Genomic DNA, 15650 nt, shown 5'->3' with positions numbered 1-15650 from the left:
GAGCCAGACTGACGCACTGAATCGTCCGTGACCCACTTTCCTCTGCCATTGTCTCCACCTCAGGTCCAGGGGAATTGGGTGGCACCCGTTCAATTCACATGCAAACAAAAACCCTGGGGTTTGTTGTTAGTGATGAATTTTGCTTGTGAACAACAACTGTAATAATAACCTGACATTGGTACAGCAACTTTTTGCATCAGGACGACCTTCCAAAGTGCTTCGTGGAATAATAATCGTTGCATTTGACATAGAGACTTATCACGCCGTTGAGACGTCTCAAAGCGCTTCACAGGATACACAGTAAAGTGCAGTGACCGTGTATTTTGTGGGCGAAACCCGGCAGTCAATTGCGCACAGCAGCGTCCCCCACAAACACTCGTGGATTGAGTGACCAAATTATTATTATTTTTTTTGGAGGGATTTGACTCACGGAAAAGCAATCCGCCAATCGACTAACAACCGGGTTCCTACTTACTGCCGGGTAACCAGAGGCGTGCAGAGCAAGGAAACTTTCCGAAGGTTTCACCCTGCCCGGGAATCGAACCCGGGTCCTTTTGCTTGCGGGGCGAGCTCTCTGACCGCTCCAGGACTCCGCTCTGATACCGTCTTAAGTGGGAATCCGACTATTGTTAGGTACGAGATAAAACCATGCAGCCCAACCCAGATTAAAGTGGATTGGTTTACATGGCAAATCTTGGTACGATAAAGAGCAAACAAAGCGCACACAACCATCAGCCTCCTGCCTTCCTCGGCCTCGGCTATCTGATTACCTGATCCTCTTGAATTTTCATGACGGTGATGGGATGCACCAAGGTCCCATTTGCGAGATTAGAAAGGGATGTGCGGATAGCGGATCCCGCACTGTACCCAAACGGGTCGGAAGCTCGGATACCGCCCTCAGGAATTATTATAATCCCGGGGAAAAGACTGGGTCTGAAACCAAGGGCTTCATTGCTATGTGGGGTTAACCCCTGAGCTCCCCATGTTCCTAAAGGAGTGTCAGCTCAACCAGAAGCGACTCCCACCCCTCAAAACACGCACACACACACGCACACACAGACATACAAACGCACAGCTAAACACGCAATCGAGGATTAGAATAACAGCCAGCTGAGCCAAAAGCACCCAGGTGCAAATTAATTCTTTTTGAACAAAATATATAATTCACAAATTAAAGATCTGGAAAATAAAACGGGCCGAGACAGAATGTGTCGCACTGTTAAACTGAAGCGGCATCAAAATGTCAACGGCGCGAAGTGATCGCGCGACACAGAAAGATCGTTCTAAGTTACACCGAACGGAATCCTTGCGGTTTGGTATGGCACCTTATCGTGTTGGGAGGACGTCTCAAGGCGCTTTGCAAGATTTACCGCAAAATGGAGTGTGTTAGTAGGCGAACGCGGCAGCCCATTGCGCAAAACTGTGTCCCACAAACAGCTGTGGCTGTGAGTGACCAATTTTATTTGGGGGATTGATGGTCAGAACACCAAGAAAAAGAGAGAAAAATTCCCTTCTCTTTTCCAATAGCGCCACGGGATCTTTAACGTCCACCCGAACGGGTAAACTGGGAGCTCGGTTTAACATCTCATCCGAAGGACGGCATCTCAGACAATACAACACCCCCCCCAGTGCTGTACTGGAGCATCACAATCTTCTGACTCGGAGGCGAGAGGGCTTTCAGCCAAAAGTATGCAAAACTACCGGATTCATTTTAAAAAAAAACATTTTTTTTTAAAACAAATGATGTGTGATGAAATTCAAAGGAGGTCGAAAAAGAGCACAGAAGTTTCTGGTGCAGTTTGTCAGTTTGGCTTTAAATGGTTTTAAATGAGACTGTGAGCAAATTAAGGGTTTCAGTTGCCTTGAAGCACTTTCAGAAGTCCTCCACAAAAAACAGCTCGCGTTTACGGTGTGCCCCTCACACGGTGTAGCGTCCCAGAGCATGTCCTTGTGACAAGAAAAACATTACATAAGGAAATTGCTGTCGTTGGTTTAATTTCCGGCGGGTGGGGGGGGGGTCGGCTGAGTGTCCGACACACGCGGAAACCCATCACCGTACTTAACAGTCTCCAAACCAAACTGAGAATTCCATGCATCTCACCCAGAAGTTGATCTCACCTACAGCTCTTTGCACTATCTCTGGGTGCAAACAAATTAACAAATTATACTCTTAACAGCCCTGAAGAATAAATTGCTCCATTTAGCTTTTTGCTGTTTTCAAACACCTTTCATCTTTGGATAAGTACATTGGATCCTTTCCATAGAAGCTTTTACGCTCTTTCCCCTCTCCCCCCCCCCCACCACCCACCCATGTTAATAGAAGTTCTGTTCAAAGTCAAATCATGGTCTCTCTCTCTATCTTTCATATCATCTCTCTCTCTCTCCCCCACTCCTCTCTCTGTCAAGCCTCTGACGAGAGGACCTCAGGTCACAGGCAAATGGAACGAGTTTAATCCATGAGCAGCAACGCAAACAAACAAACAAACAGGGAGCATCTACGTATACTCAGTGCTCGTTCCCCTACCGCACACTTTCTGGCAACCTCCAGCCAACCCTGCAGAACACGCTCAAGGGCTTGGCAAATCAAGCGAACCATTTGAAACACGATTAGATGATCTCTTTCTCTCTCTGGAGCCTACACAAGGTGAAGAACGCACAGCACAGTCTGCTTTATAATAATAATAATAATAATAATAACAATCCTTGCATTTGATGTAGCACTTTTCGTCTCAAAGCGCTTCACAGAATACATTGAAAAGACTGTGTGTTTTGTGGGCGAAATGTGGCAGCCGATTGCGCACAGCAGCGGCCCCACAAACAGCCGTGGATTGAGTTACCACATTTTCTTTGGTGGGTGGTAGTGGTTGGGGGGGGGGGGGAGAAGAGGTGAGAGAGGAATTATTATCCCTGGAAAGCGATACGCCAATCAACTAACAACCGAGTTCCTACTTACTGCCGGGTAAACAGAGACGTGTGGAGGGGAAACTTGCCTAAGGTTTATACATTATATATAATGTATACTATATGTATTATGTACACTGTATATGGAGGTGTGGAGGTGTGTGTGTGTGTGGGAGGGAAAGAATACTGTAAAACTAACCAGCTCCAAGTTACACTTAGACTGTTAGATAACGAGGACACCAACAGATTATTGAGCCACAGTGCAGACTTTGAACCGTTGCAAAGACGACTCATAAAAAAATCATAATAAAAACAGAATACAATTATGCATTATGCCAACAGGACGGGTGATAATGGGCTAAACTAACAGAGATTTCACAAAATGCGAGGCACAAGTTTGCACAGACGTTTTGCAATGTGTTTATGTACATATAATTTCCAATCAAAATCTTAACCAACCACGTACTATACAGCTCACCTTTCCTGCCCCCACTGGCCCGGGAACTTATGCTGTCAGCCTCGATGCCACTTAAACCAACAGTTTTGCTTTCCTTTTTTTAAAAAAAATGTATTATTTTTAAACTATTATTGTCAAAAAAAAATATTTGCAGTCCCTCGATCCACGACCGGGTGCGGGGGAACCCTGCTGTGCGCCGTTGGCTGCCGCGTTTCGCCCAACAAAATACACGGTCGCTACGCTTTACGATCTATTCTGCGAAGCGCCGTGAGACGTCTCGAAGACGCGAGAAGGCGTTATATACCAAAGGCAACAATTGTTATCGTTATTATGATAAAAAAATGACTCTCAAACCTGCTCGGCGCGCTGCTTGGTCAGATAAAACTTTCGAAATGAACACTTTTCTCTCTCTGTCTTCTTGATGAAATGCATAGGGGTGGGGGTTGGGGGAGGGGGGGTGGGATGGGGAGGGGGTAGTGGGGGAATAAAAGAAATATCTGCTTTGCACAACGCCTTCAAAAGCATCTATCTCATAGTGGAATGAAACGTGATCTGAAAGCTGGAATGGCCAGGAGCACAATAATACAACATAAGAGTGATTCCAAGCAACAAACACACACACACACACACACAACGAAACGATCTGTCTCTCTCTTTCTCTAACTTTCATCTCTTTATTCATCTATCTATCTATCTATCTATTTATCTATTTATCTATCTATCTCTCTTGGGTGCAAAGATTCCAATCAATGCTCGATCCAAAAAAATAACACACCCCCCCCCCCCCCTCCCAAAAAGAAATGCTAATCCATCCATTTCCCTATTTTTAACCCAATATATTTAACTTTCAAAGGCTTCCCCCCCCCTTTAAAATCGAGTAAAGACGTACATCTTTTTCTCTCTTCCCTCACCTAGCCAAATGCAATGTCTGTACTGTAATGTACTGACTTGTCTGGTATTTGGGCAAATAATAATAATAATAATCCTTGCATTTATATATGCAAAACACTTGTCCAAATTATATGTATGTATGCATTATATATACATACACTGGATATATAAATAAATGTGCAAATGTGTGTGTGTGTGTGTATATATATTTACAGGGTGAACAAAAAGTCGTGAAGCTACCCTAATACCTAGAAAAAATGATCATTTCTTTAAGACTTATTAGAAGGGTAATACGACCTTTTTGGTCACCACGTACAATAAATGTGCATTTAGGGAGAGATCTCTCTCTCTCATATATATATATATGTGTGTGTGTGTGTAGATATATGTGTGTATACACATAATATATAATACAACGTACACGAGATGTGCATTTATATGTATAAATAAATCTGCTGCTGAGTGCCAAAGGTAATCAATCAGACGCTTCGTTTCCAAACAGAACAATAAAAAAAATATCACACAGTGAAACCGACCATTACTCTCCAATTCCAACGATGCAACGAATGCATTGAATTCGGGGATGAAAGGGGGGGGGGGGAGAAAGGGGGAAATATTACGCCTCTCTCGCCCCCCCCCCCCAAAAAAAAAACCCAGTTGGTGCAGAACAGCTCTTCCAACTCATTGCATCGCAGCCAAACAGCTCCGACTGTAAACCGAGCGAAGCTTTTAATTAATAAGCGCACACCACCGGCATCAGATAAACCCCCACACACACCCCCACACACACCCACACACACCCCCACACACACCCCCACACACACAGGACATGGTCTAAGTTATTGCTCAGGTTTCTCGCATCTTTTACCTCCCGGTTTGGTTTTGCATAACGTTCCCACAGCAGCGCAAAGAAAAAAGCGCTTCTGGTGCAGGAGAACCAGAGAGTGGGAGAGAAGACATTACGTGCGTTAAAAGGGATTGGAAGTGCGCGTTTTCGTTCAAGACAGAAAGCCCTTTTTGCACAAAGGTTTTAGTGCACCACAAGAGAATTAGATAAGAGAGAGAGAGATCAACCTGAACCCAATCTCTCTCTCCCTCTCTCTCTCTCTCTCTCTCTCTCTTTTTTTATATTCCTGGCAAATTCTCACGCTCTTCTCCTCTTGGGTTCTGCTGTACCCACACAGTCGGAGAACAGGAAAAAAAAAAGAAGAAGAAGAAAGTTATTCCTTATTCCCATTTCGTGGTTTTGTTCGGGAGTGCGACTCAATTTTCGAATCGAGTCCCAACCAGAAAAAGTTCACTAAAACTTGCTCCAAACTTTTTTTTTTTTTGGGTTTGTTTCTTGGGTTGGAGAAAGCTTAAGGATAAAAGCTGCACGAATATAAAAAAAAGCTTATTTTTTTTAAAAATAACCCCCCTCCCTCCAAAAAAGAAGAAAGTTATTAATTGCATTACTTACTCACCACAGTTGGGGTTGGAAAGAATTGTGGATTTAATTTAACAAGTAATGGGATGATTGTTTTCCTCTCCTCCCTTTCTTTTTTTTTTCCTTCTTCTCTTCTTTTTCTCTCCTTCCCCAGACCTTCTCCTTGGTACCCCTTAATCCTGGATGTATTTGGGAAATTGCCCTCTGTACAATCCACTGGTTATAGTATGTAGTATCCACAAGGGCTGATCTGCAAAGCGTCTGTTCTCTCTCTCTCTCTCTCTCACTCACTCACACACTCTCTCTCTCTCTCTCCACCAAAATCATGTTCCCACAGTCTGTTTAGGAATGCACCAATTGCCTTCAGCAGACAGGAGGAGGAGGAGGAGAGTGGGGGGGGGAGAGACTGCTTTTAAAACACCACACTCCCTACCAAATCTAAACCACATGTAACATCCCACCCCCAAAATAGCACTCTTTATTGATCAATGCATCTGGGAACAGCAACGTGCATGTTTGGTTTTTTTTGGGGGGGGGGGGGTGGTCTCATTAATTGCATTTTCTTGCATTAAACAAATCCCCCACTCTCCCTCCCCTCCCCCACCCCCTCCCTTTTCCCTAATCTTATTCCCGTGTTCCACTCCAGTCTGTGGACCATTTGAGTTGGAGCATCCTTCAGCTGACCGCCAGGCTGCGAGTGCGCCTGCGCCAGCTCTGGTCGGCGATCGAGTGAGTGGTGGGTGGGGGGCGCGGAGCGTGTCGGGAGATGTAGTTCCAGAGGGGGCGACTCGGAGCAAAGGACGACGGGATTTGTAGTCCCCCCACCCCGTCGTCGTCGTCACTGCTGGGGCCGCCAGGTGCCCGACGGGAAGTGTAGTCCGCCCGACGACGAAGCCGCCCAGTGGAGACGAGGCGGCGAACCCCAACCCCCGGCGTGCACCGCGCCGCCCGTGCCTCCCCGCTAACTGCGCATGCTCGGCCCATACGTGGCAAGATGGCGCCGTTCAGAGACCGGGCCGCCGCCGCCACCGGCGCCACCACTTCCACAACGGTTTCTCGGCTCCTGCTGCTCCTGGTGAGTGCTTCCTCTCCGCTGCTCGGCTCGGAAAGCCGAGCTGCCGTGGTTCGGGACCTTTGCGGCCGGGTTTAGGCGGGTCGGCTAACGGCCGTTGGCGGCGGTCGGGCGCTCGGCCGAGAGGGTGGTGGGGGGGGGGTCAGCTGTTACCTTGGCAACCAGCATCCCGCAGGACATTCGCTCTTGGCTTCCCCCTCAACACTACTACAACAACAACAACAACATGATTGCATTCCCAGAGCGCCCCTTCACGTCGGGAGGACGTCCCAAGGCGCTGGACAGTTGGGGTCGGGACCCGAGCGTTGGGAGTGGGGGGGAGGGAGGAGGGGGGGGGAGATGGTCAGGGTGAGGGGAGGGAGGAGGGGAGTAGAGAGTAGAGAGGGGAGCTGAAGGCACGGTCGAAGGACTCCCTATTGTCTGCGAAGCGCTTTGAGCGTCTCGCAGGAGTGACGAGGCGCTACATCAAATGCGAGGATTTATTTATCGTTACGGTTATTATTATCACTCGCCCCCCCACACACACTCACACACACACATCGCCACAATTTGGTCGGACACAGCCGCGTTCCGCCCAGAAAGCATACCCAAGTCCATCCACTTGCGCCTCCCTGCGTCTGTGACCTGCTGACCCCCATTTACCAGCCTGTCCGCCTCCTCCGCTCATTTCTGCTCTGGCCCGCTCCACGTCCCCTGCCCAGCCCGCCCCACCGCCGGAGGTCGAGCCTTCAACCTCTCTACCTCCTCCACTCCAGCCCGCCGTCCCTTCGCCTCGCTCCCTCGCCTCCTTCAAGGCACATCTCAAGACCCTCCTCTTCGACCGCGCCTTCGGTCACCCTCCTAACCACCCAATATTGAAAGTATCTCAACGTCGACAATGCTCTCATTAGAAGTGATTAGAACCAGACAGTCCGTTTGCCTGCAAGCACACAGTCACTACACTTTAAATCTTGTGAAGCTCTTTTGATGGCATGATAAGGTGCCGTGTTATATGTAAAGACTTTTGTATTTTCAGCTCCAGTGCCGAAAGAGCTTACAATTAAATCTTATCTGTGCCTCACAGTACAGTAATTTCTGTCAGGTGTAGTGACTGTCAATTTGCATTCAGCAAATGCCTCACAAACAGCCATGAAATGAACCATTTTTTTTTTTATCTTGGGGAATGTTGGCCAGGACATGTCTTTTCAAATAATGTTGTGGGACATTTAATGATCACCTGAGCACATGGGACCTCGGTTTCTTGTTTGAAGGATGATTCTAATAATGAAGGTGGCACATTGCCTTAAATAGTGTTAAATTGCATTGGCCGGCAGCCTAATCTATGAGCTCAACATCCTCAGGTGGGACTCCTTTGTGACACAGAGGTGAAAGTGCTACCAACAGAGCTAGGCTGATACCTTAAATTAGGATCGTTAACTGAGTAGAGGAAAGGTTAGAACAAGTAATAATAACATAATAATCCTTGCATCTGATATTGCGACTTACCACGTTGTTAAGACGTCTCAAAGTGCTTCACGGAATGTACTGTAAAAAGAAGTGTCGTCATTCAGAGGTGCCTTTTGAGGCAGCTTCAGTTAAATCATTAATAAAGACGCTAAATAAATGCCTGAACAGTTTAAAAAGATTTTTTGAGATGAGCTGGAAAGGTAGTGATAATAAAGGGTAATAGTACTTCTTTGCAGAAAACTTCTGTTTAGAAATTTTTGCTTCCCTAAAACAAATCTCAGCAATTTCTTTGCCCTTCGTTTGCTTACCTATGGAAGTGATTTTCGATCTGTTTACTTGAGTAAATGTTTGTGGAGTCAATAAAGAGTGCTTTTTAAAAAAAAAAATGGTAATGCAGCACAGCCATGCATAGGCACGATGGACTGAATGGCCATGAGTGCTGTAAAATTCTATGATTCTATGCAATACGTTACCCGATCGATTGGCATTTTGTAAATTGCTCCGGCTGGGTTATTATGCTTGAGAGAGGAAACGCAAAATCTCCTATCAGTTGTGGAATAGTAGAGTGACGTGTGTTACCTCTCGGAGAGTGGATGCAAGCGCTTACCCAAACAAGTAGATATTGTCTACAGGCTACACCATTGATCGAAACAAACATTATTACATTTTTATAGCCTTTCACATAAAAGTGGCTCAGAGGATAGAATAGAGGTTTGAAGCAGAATGGAGATAAGGCAAGGCAGTGGGATTGAAACTGAGAGTCTGTGCCAACTCGGTGAGCCAAATGGTCTTCTCGCTGTAAGGAAACCGTGACCTGCTTTCAACCACTACACCCCGAAACTCCGGAACACTCTCCTTCAATTCCTCCACCTTGCCCCTCCGTTCCCATCTTCAGGTCGCACCTGAAGACCTTCCTCTTCGATCGTGCTCACGGTCACCTCCCCCCCTCCCCGGCTCGGTATGGTGCTCCACCACTGTCGAGCGCTCTGAGACGCTACCCTGTGTGAGGGATTGCTGTTACAATGCAAGTTGTTGTTGCAAATTTATGATTCCACGAAAGCACTTGACAAAGGGAAACAAAATAAATATTTAAAGATTTGTACTAGAAGTGGAGTAACTGAGTGTGTAACTCAGCTCAGCGACACTAAGTGTTAGTTATTGAGATTTTTTAATGTGAGTTTTTTCAACTTAAAGAACTAGCTTGTTTTCCTAATGTAAAAATATTGGCATACAATACTTTTGTACATTATATGTAAGCATTACTTTAAATAGCTTTACATTGTGTAATGTATGATGCAAATTACATTTACAAATGTAGATGCTCTGCAGTTTATAAAATATTGTTGTCATAATAATCTTTGCATTTTATATAGCATCTTATCACGTCATCGAGACATCTCAAAGCGCTTCACAGAATGTATTGTAAAGTGGATTCACTATGTATTTTGTGTATTTTATTTTAATCTTTAGCACAAGGGTGGTCAGTGGTTAGAGCACTGGCCTGGCAAGCAAGAGACCCAGGTTCGATTCCCGGCAGGGCGAAATGTTGAGCAAGTTTTCTTACCCCACACGCCGCTGTTTACTGAGCAGTAAGTAGGAACCTGGTTGTTAGTCGATTGGCGGATCGCTTTTCTGGGGGTAATAATTCTTCAAAAGAAAAATAATAAATTGGTCACTCAATCCACAACTGCTGTGCACAATTGGCTGCCGCCTTTCTCCCACAAAATATGCAGTCAATTCACTTTGCAGTATATTCAGGATATACAGCGCTTTCAGATGACTCGAAGTAGGCGCTATATCAAATGCGAGGATTATTATTATAAGGGTGGAGATGCATAAATTGAATCTGTCTACATCGACGTAAAATTCTTAGGTACATTGCTAGGGTTGGTTCTAATAATAGCCAATAAGATACAAACATGAAACTTGCATCATACAATAGTTGGCATCGCTTTGCAACACAACAGCCTTAAACTGTCATGAAATCTCAAAGCAACACAATGGATGGTGAGTGAGATAGAAAATGTTTTGCTGCTTCACGGAGGGCTGTTCTTGGGTCTCAAGTACCTTGTTAGTACAAAGAAAAATGCAATAAGCAACGAAACATATGACTAGGCAGCATTTGATACTCATGCTGGGAATCTGAAATAGGAAGGTTTTTCACCGTAAAGCTCCCTCAGCCTAGGTGAGCGCAAAATTCAAATAAATATGAAGGCGGTTTGGCATAAAATCATCAAACTCGCATGTGTTTAGCCTTCGTTTTGCCAATCTGATTTCCCTGCTGATGGCTCCAAAATGAGAAACATTTTGGAGCCACCAGCAGGGAAAATAAATGTTATCTATGAGAATAGACAAAGTAAAAACTCTTCTCAACTTTGTCTGGGTCTGCAGACAATAATACAAATAATAATAATATTCCTTGCATTTGATAGAGAACTTTATGACGTCGTTGAGACGTCTCAAAGCGCTACACAGAATACATTGTAAAGTAAATTGACTATATTTTGAGTTTGAGTGAAAATTATCCTTGAACCCAGTCCGCCAATTTTTATTTCTTTCAAAGTGTGGCTGATATTCTCTGGTTGTGTTTTGTTGTCTTATCAGATAACACTGTACGAAAAAGCATTGCTAGCTTTGGCGGCTAGTATACTGTTGCCGCAAGGGACTCGGGCAATTTTGTACTTGTGAATAATAGATCTGACTGCCAAGGTTCGTTATTATCTGTACTTTGTCTTGCAAATTTTTTAATACGAGTGTGCACATTTACACGTGCCTGTGTAGAAAATATGTAAATTATAGGATGATTTTTTTAAAAAGCCAAGTAATTTGAAGTGGAAAATAGGAAATGTTGGAAATTCACAGCAAGGTGATTAAACTCCATCAGCATCTGAAATAGGTTAACTTTCTATGTGTGGACTTTGAGTAGAACGCAGAGCAATGGGTAATCAACACCAACAACAATAACTTGCATTTATATAGCGCCCTTCATGCGGAGTGCTTGTATATATATATATATCAATATTAGTGAAAAAAGAAGGGTGAAAACCTCAGCTGCAGCCCATGGGAAAGGTCTTGAGAGTCAAGAGGTAGTGCAAAAAGGAAAACTGAATGTGAGAACCATTTTAGAAGAACGCAGCCAAAAAGAACAAAGAAAAGAAAGTGGCAGCAGCAACCGACCGGTAAACGGGCCGATAGAGAGGAAGAAAAAAACGGTCCAAGAAAGTCATAGAATATCTTGGAAAAAAAACTGGGAGAAAAACGGCAGCTGTAGTGACTGTGCATTTGTGGGCAAACACAGCAGCCAATTTGCAAGGATCATATTATAATTATAAAATGCAGTAAGACAACAAAGAAACTAGGACAGGAAAACTCGGTTCTAGAAATGTGAACGCAAGCCATAAAGTGGTGGGAACTCACAGCAGATCAATCAGTACACCTGAAAGAGAGTTGGGTCACACCCAAAGCTTTGACAGGATCAACTTTTTTTTAAAAAAAAATTCTCGTTAACCCAATGAATATTTTGCGGGTAACAAGTTAAATACCCAACAAGGTAGTCATAGAATGAAATGGATATACAATGATTGAAGCGAATTGTGTTTGGTGCCACGCCTATCACATCAAACCTCTAAGCATTTTATACAATGAGTTACTTTGATTTATGTACATTGGGCAAACTCAGTCTGCAGTCTGTGCCAGGAAAGTCAAGTAGGCCATGAATGACGAACTAATGATTTTTGATGCATTTTAAAAGAAACAAGCATATCGATCCGTAGACAGTTACACAATTTTTTGGTAATGGGTCCCATGGGGATTTTTAACATCCACCTAAACCAGCCGGACAGGACCAATGATTCAACATCTTATCCAAAGAATGGCACTTCCAACAATGCAACAACAAATGATATTTCCACAGCATCTTTCATGTCGGGAGGACGTCCCAAGGCACTGGACAGTCAGGGATTTGAACCCGAGCTGAGAGTTGGGATCAGGTGGGGTGGAGGGCAGGGAGATTAGAGGTAGGAGGGTGACTGAAGGCGCAGTCGAAGAGGAGGGTCTTGAGAAGGGCCTTGAAGGAGGCGAGGGAGGGAGCAAGGCGAAGGGACTGGGATGGAGTTCCAAAGGTATGGGGAAGAGAAGCTGATGGTGGAGCGGGCCTGGGGAGGAGCGGCTGGAGCAGGGTTTGGCAGCCCGTGTTTGTGAGCTCAAAGTCCTTGTGAGGGGCTGAACCAAACTGACATTGAAGTTAACTTTATTTTTCGTACCCCTGGAAACGTATCTAGGCTAAATGGCATTGCTAAGGAGGCCCAGTGTCATTTCAGATGCAACTACTGTACTGGGTGTTTGTGTAATTTGTTTTGGCTGGACATTAACTCAGAGGATGTTGCAGTCAAACTGACAAGTGCCTGTTTCTTTGCTTAAATTCCGAGCTGCTTCCAGATTTATCATAAATCAATTGAGTCATGACGAGGATTATTCTCTTTGAAGGACTTTTTCTCCATTGCCTTGCGACTGATCTCCTGTTCTCTCCCTCAAGGCTGTATTGTCCACGTGCCTCATGGCAGCAAAAGTGTCTCCACTAATTGAAAAAGTCGAGGATCACAAAGAATTCAAGAAACTGGTGCGAACAAGGAATAACGTACTGGTTGTTTACTCCAAATCAGGTCAACACGTTTCGTGTCTTTATTCACATTTTGTGTCTTTATTATTGTCCTTGTGACAGGATAATATAGCTGCTTATCACATCGTTGAGATGTCTCAAAACACTTTATGGGATATACTACAAAGTGAATTGACTGTGTATTTTGTGGGCAAAACGATAATAATCCATGAGTAATAATTTCGCCCACAAAATATACAGCCAATTCACTTTACAGTGTATTTGGTGAATCGCTTTGAGACGTCTCAAAGACATAATACGGCACTATACGAAATGCAAGGATTATTTATTGTGTTTATTACAGTAATGCTTGCATTTGATATTGCGCTTATGAAGTGGAAGCGTCTCGTAAAACTTCAGGTAAAGGCAAACCTCTGCTAGGATTGTCTCATTGAAATTACTAGTTGTAATCATTAGTTTGCACACGGCATGAATTGTGTTATGAAGGGTAAAGTGTGAGCTGTTATCATGGTTTTTTTTTGCAAACCGGTTCCATTTACAGCCCAAGTTCAGCATTTAGTCACTCATGCTATATCAAACATAATTATTATGCTGAACCTGAGTGTCTATTAGCACAAGACAATATAATAATAATCCTTGCATTTGATGTAGCGCTTTTCACGTCTTCCAGACGTCTCAAAGTGCTTCACAGAATATACTGTAAAGTGACCTGACTGTATATTTTGTGGGCGAAACGAACCAGCTCTGTACAAAGTGGTTTCAAGATTTCAAGATCCTCACCCTTGTATTCAAATCCCTGCACTCCTCCCCCCCCCCCCCCCCCCACCTCTCTGACCTCCTCTCTCCTCAAAACAGTACCCGTTGCCTTCGATCTTCCGAGTCTGGCCTCCTCCTTGTCCCCCGAGTCCTCCGCTCCACCCTTGAGCCATAGTGCCTTCAGCCACTATGGCCCGAGGCTCTGGAATTCCCTTCCTCACTCGCTTCACCTCGCCCCCTCTCTTCCTACTTTCAGGTCCCTTCTGAAGACCTTTCTTTTCGACCGCGCTTTTGGTCAACTTCCTCCCCCTCCCCGTGTCTCGGCCCCGGGAATCGTCACTGTGAAGCGCTCTGAGATGTCATCCGGCTTGGAGGGCACTATATAAATCCATGTTGTTGTTGTTTGTCAGGTATTAGTTGATGATTTTTGTGGGTAGGAACTGCCTCTGTCTTTCTTCCCAGTTTTTGGGTTGTTCCTGCAGAAATAATTGTCTACTGTTCATGGCAATCTATCGCAATCCAATGGATTTCATCGCTTGATACCAAATAATTTCTCCCTGAGCTTCAAAGGCAATCCAGCTGAGAATTTATAAGAGCATTTATCTAATCTCACCAACTCCCATTTTTCAACCTATCCGGTTGTTTTTCACAGACTCTCTCCCTTTGGCTCCAGCAAAACAGAAAAACAATTGTGTGCAGGTGAACATACGGTTGAGATTGAATTAGTTTTACACGTGGTGTAGGCTACGCAGTGGAGGCAGATTGTATTACCAAATACGAGTCAATTTGGTAGCAGTTTGGAGAAGCAATTAATTGAGCGGTTTGAGAGATCGAGATGTGTGGGATTGTTTATTTTAATATAATTTTTATTTACTTTGGGACCAGGCAGATGGTCTTTTCTGGTGCTCCAATCTCCTGCATTATTAATAAAGGAGGTAATCACGGTCTCCACTCTACATTGGTGATTTAGTGAGAGAATGCTAATGTTTGTTGCAGCGAGCTGCACAATACAACAGTGCCAAGTAGTGCTCAGTAACGCCCTTGTTTGCTCTCTCACTGTGTCATAGCTGCTGCAGCTGAACGCTCCCTCAAGCTCTTGTCTGATGTGGCAGAAGCCGTAAAAGGGCAGGGCACCATCGCCTGGGTAAATTGTGGGTAAGTTGTTTTGTTGTGTCTTGTCACACTCTGTCGGATTTGCCAAATCATAAAATAAAGCAAAGGGAATGATGACCGCAAAACTATACTCACAAAGTGTCTTTCCTGCCGCAGACATCGGGAATCAATGCACGATAGGACGAGAGGTGCAAAAAGGTTAAGTGACTGTTAGCATTTCACCTCGTACAATTAAGGATAAGTACTGTCCATCCAAGGAAAAGCTGTAGATTCTGGAGATCAGAAATCATGATCAAGACCTCTCTAAGTTCTATCAATAATTCATTAGGGCATAGTTTGATCACTTAGTTTGAGAGGCTCTTTTATTGGTTAAATGATAAAAATGCACACACTTTTGTCTCGAACAAAAACAGTAACTTGCTAAGTCTCAACTCTTTCCTTCGCAAGTTTCTCTGTTGTCCTCTGCGCACTCTTGTTTAAAGTTTCCACCCCTCTCTATATCATCCCCTCAAACTACACAAGAAGCGTATGAGAAGGTGTGGCAGGTAACATGCCACCTGGGCTCTGCCAATTCCATTCTCTACGTGCCGTTTCGAATGAGAATGAGAACAGCCTAGTTTTGCCTTGAACCAGGTATGGAGTGCCACTGCTCACAGTGTCAGTGAGGCCTCTTCTGTTGATTGAATGGCATCGTCGATGGCAGCTGTGCAGAAATCTGTGCCGATATCTATATGCCTTTGACGTGATTCAATCAAGTCTGATAAGGCTATGTTGTAGTTATTGATCTCCTATCCGTAACAGTGTCTCATTCTGAGTTACTTCTGTCCAATTTCTGTCAACATATCTTACACTGAAGAATTTCCTTGAAACCAAGCGGTGACATAAACAGTGCAATGGATTCCGTGTGCCCTCTTCAGATAATCTCCATCACTAACTCACTCGTTCTTTCCCCGGACCTCAGAATGATGCA

At 44.4% G+C, this 15650-nt stretch overlaps 2 protein-coding genes across 3 annotated transcripts in view; one reads left to right on the top strand and one right to left on the bottom strand.

The window, feature by feature from the left end:
* The window catches only part of sema5ba (sema domain, seven thrombospondin repeats (type 1 and type 1-like), transmembrane domain (TM) and short cytoplasmic domain, (semaphorin) 5Ba), a 51079-nt gene extending 44944 nt beyond the window's left edge, over positions 1-6135 (bottom strand). The window contains exon 1 of one of the 2 annotated variants that reach the window (XM_042336126.1): positions 5709-6135. The gene's annotated coding sequence lies outside the window, so the exon portion shown is untranslated. The remainder of the gene's footprint in view (positions 1-5708) is intronic. The other variant, XM_042336125.1, reaches the window with a different exon arrangement.
* Positions 6136-6650: 515 nt separating this feature from the next.
* pdia5 (protein disulfide isomerase family A, member 5) overlaps positions 6651-15650 on the top strand; it is a 48410-nt gene continuing 39410 nt past the window's right edge. Inside the window, exons 1-3 of the mRNA XM_042336351.1 lie at positions 6651-6750; positions 12728-12854; positions 14635-14722. Coding sequence (XP_042192285.1) covers positions 6670-6750; positions 12728-12854; positions 14635-14722 — 296 coding nt within the window. The 5' untranslated portion in view covers positions 6651-6669. The remainder of the gene's footprint in view (positions 6751-12727; positions 12855-14634; positions 14723-15650) is intronic.

This window comes from Callorhinchus milii, unplaced genomic scaffold (assembly GCF_018977255.1).
Source record: "Callorhinchus milii isolate IMCB2004 unplaced genomic scaffold, IMCB_Cmil_1.0 Scaffold6, whole genome shotgun sequence".
NCBI classification, from domain to species: Eukaryota; Metazoa; Chordata; class Chondrichthyes; order Chimaeriformes; family Callorhinchidae; genus Callorhinchus; species Callorhinchus milii.
Note: the sequence above shows the minus strand (reverse complement) of the source record. Positions and strands in the feature narration are given on the sequence as shown.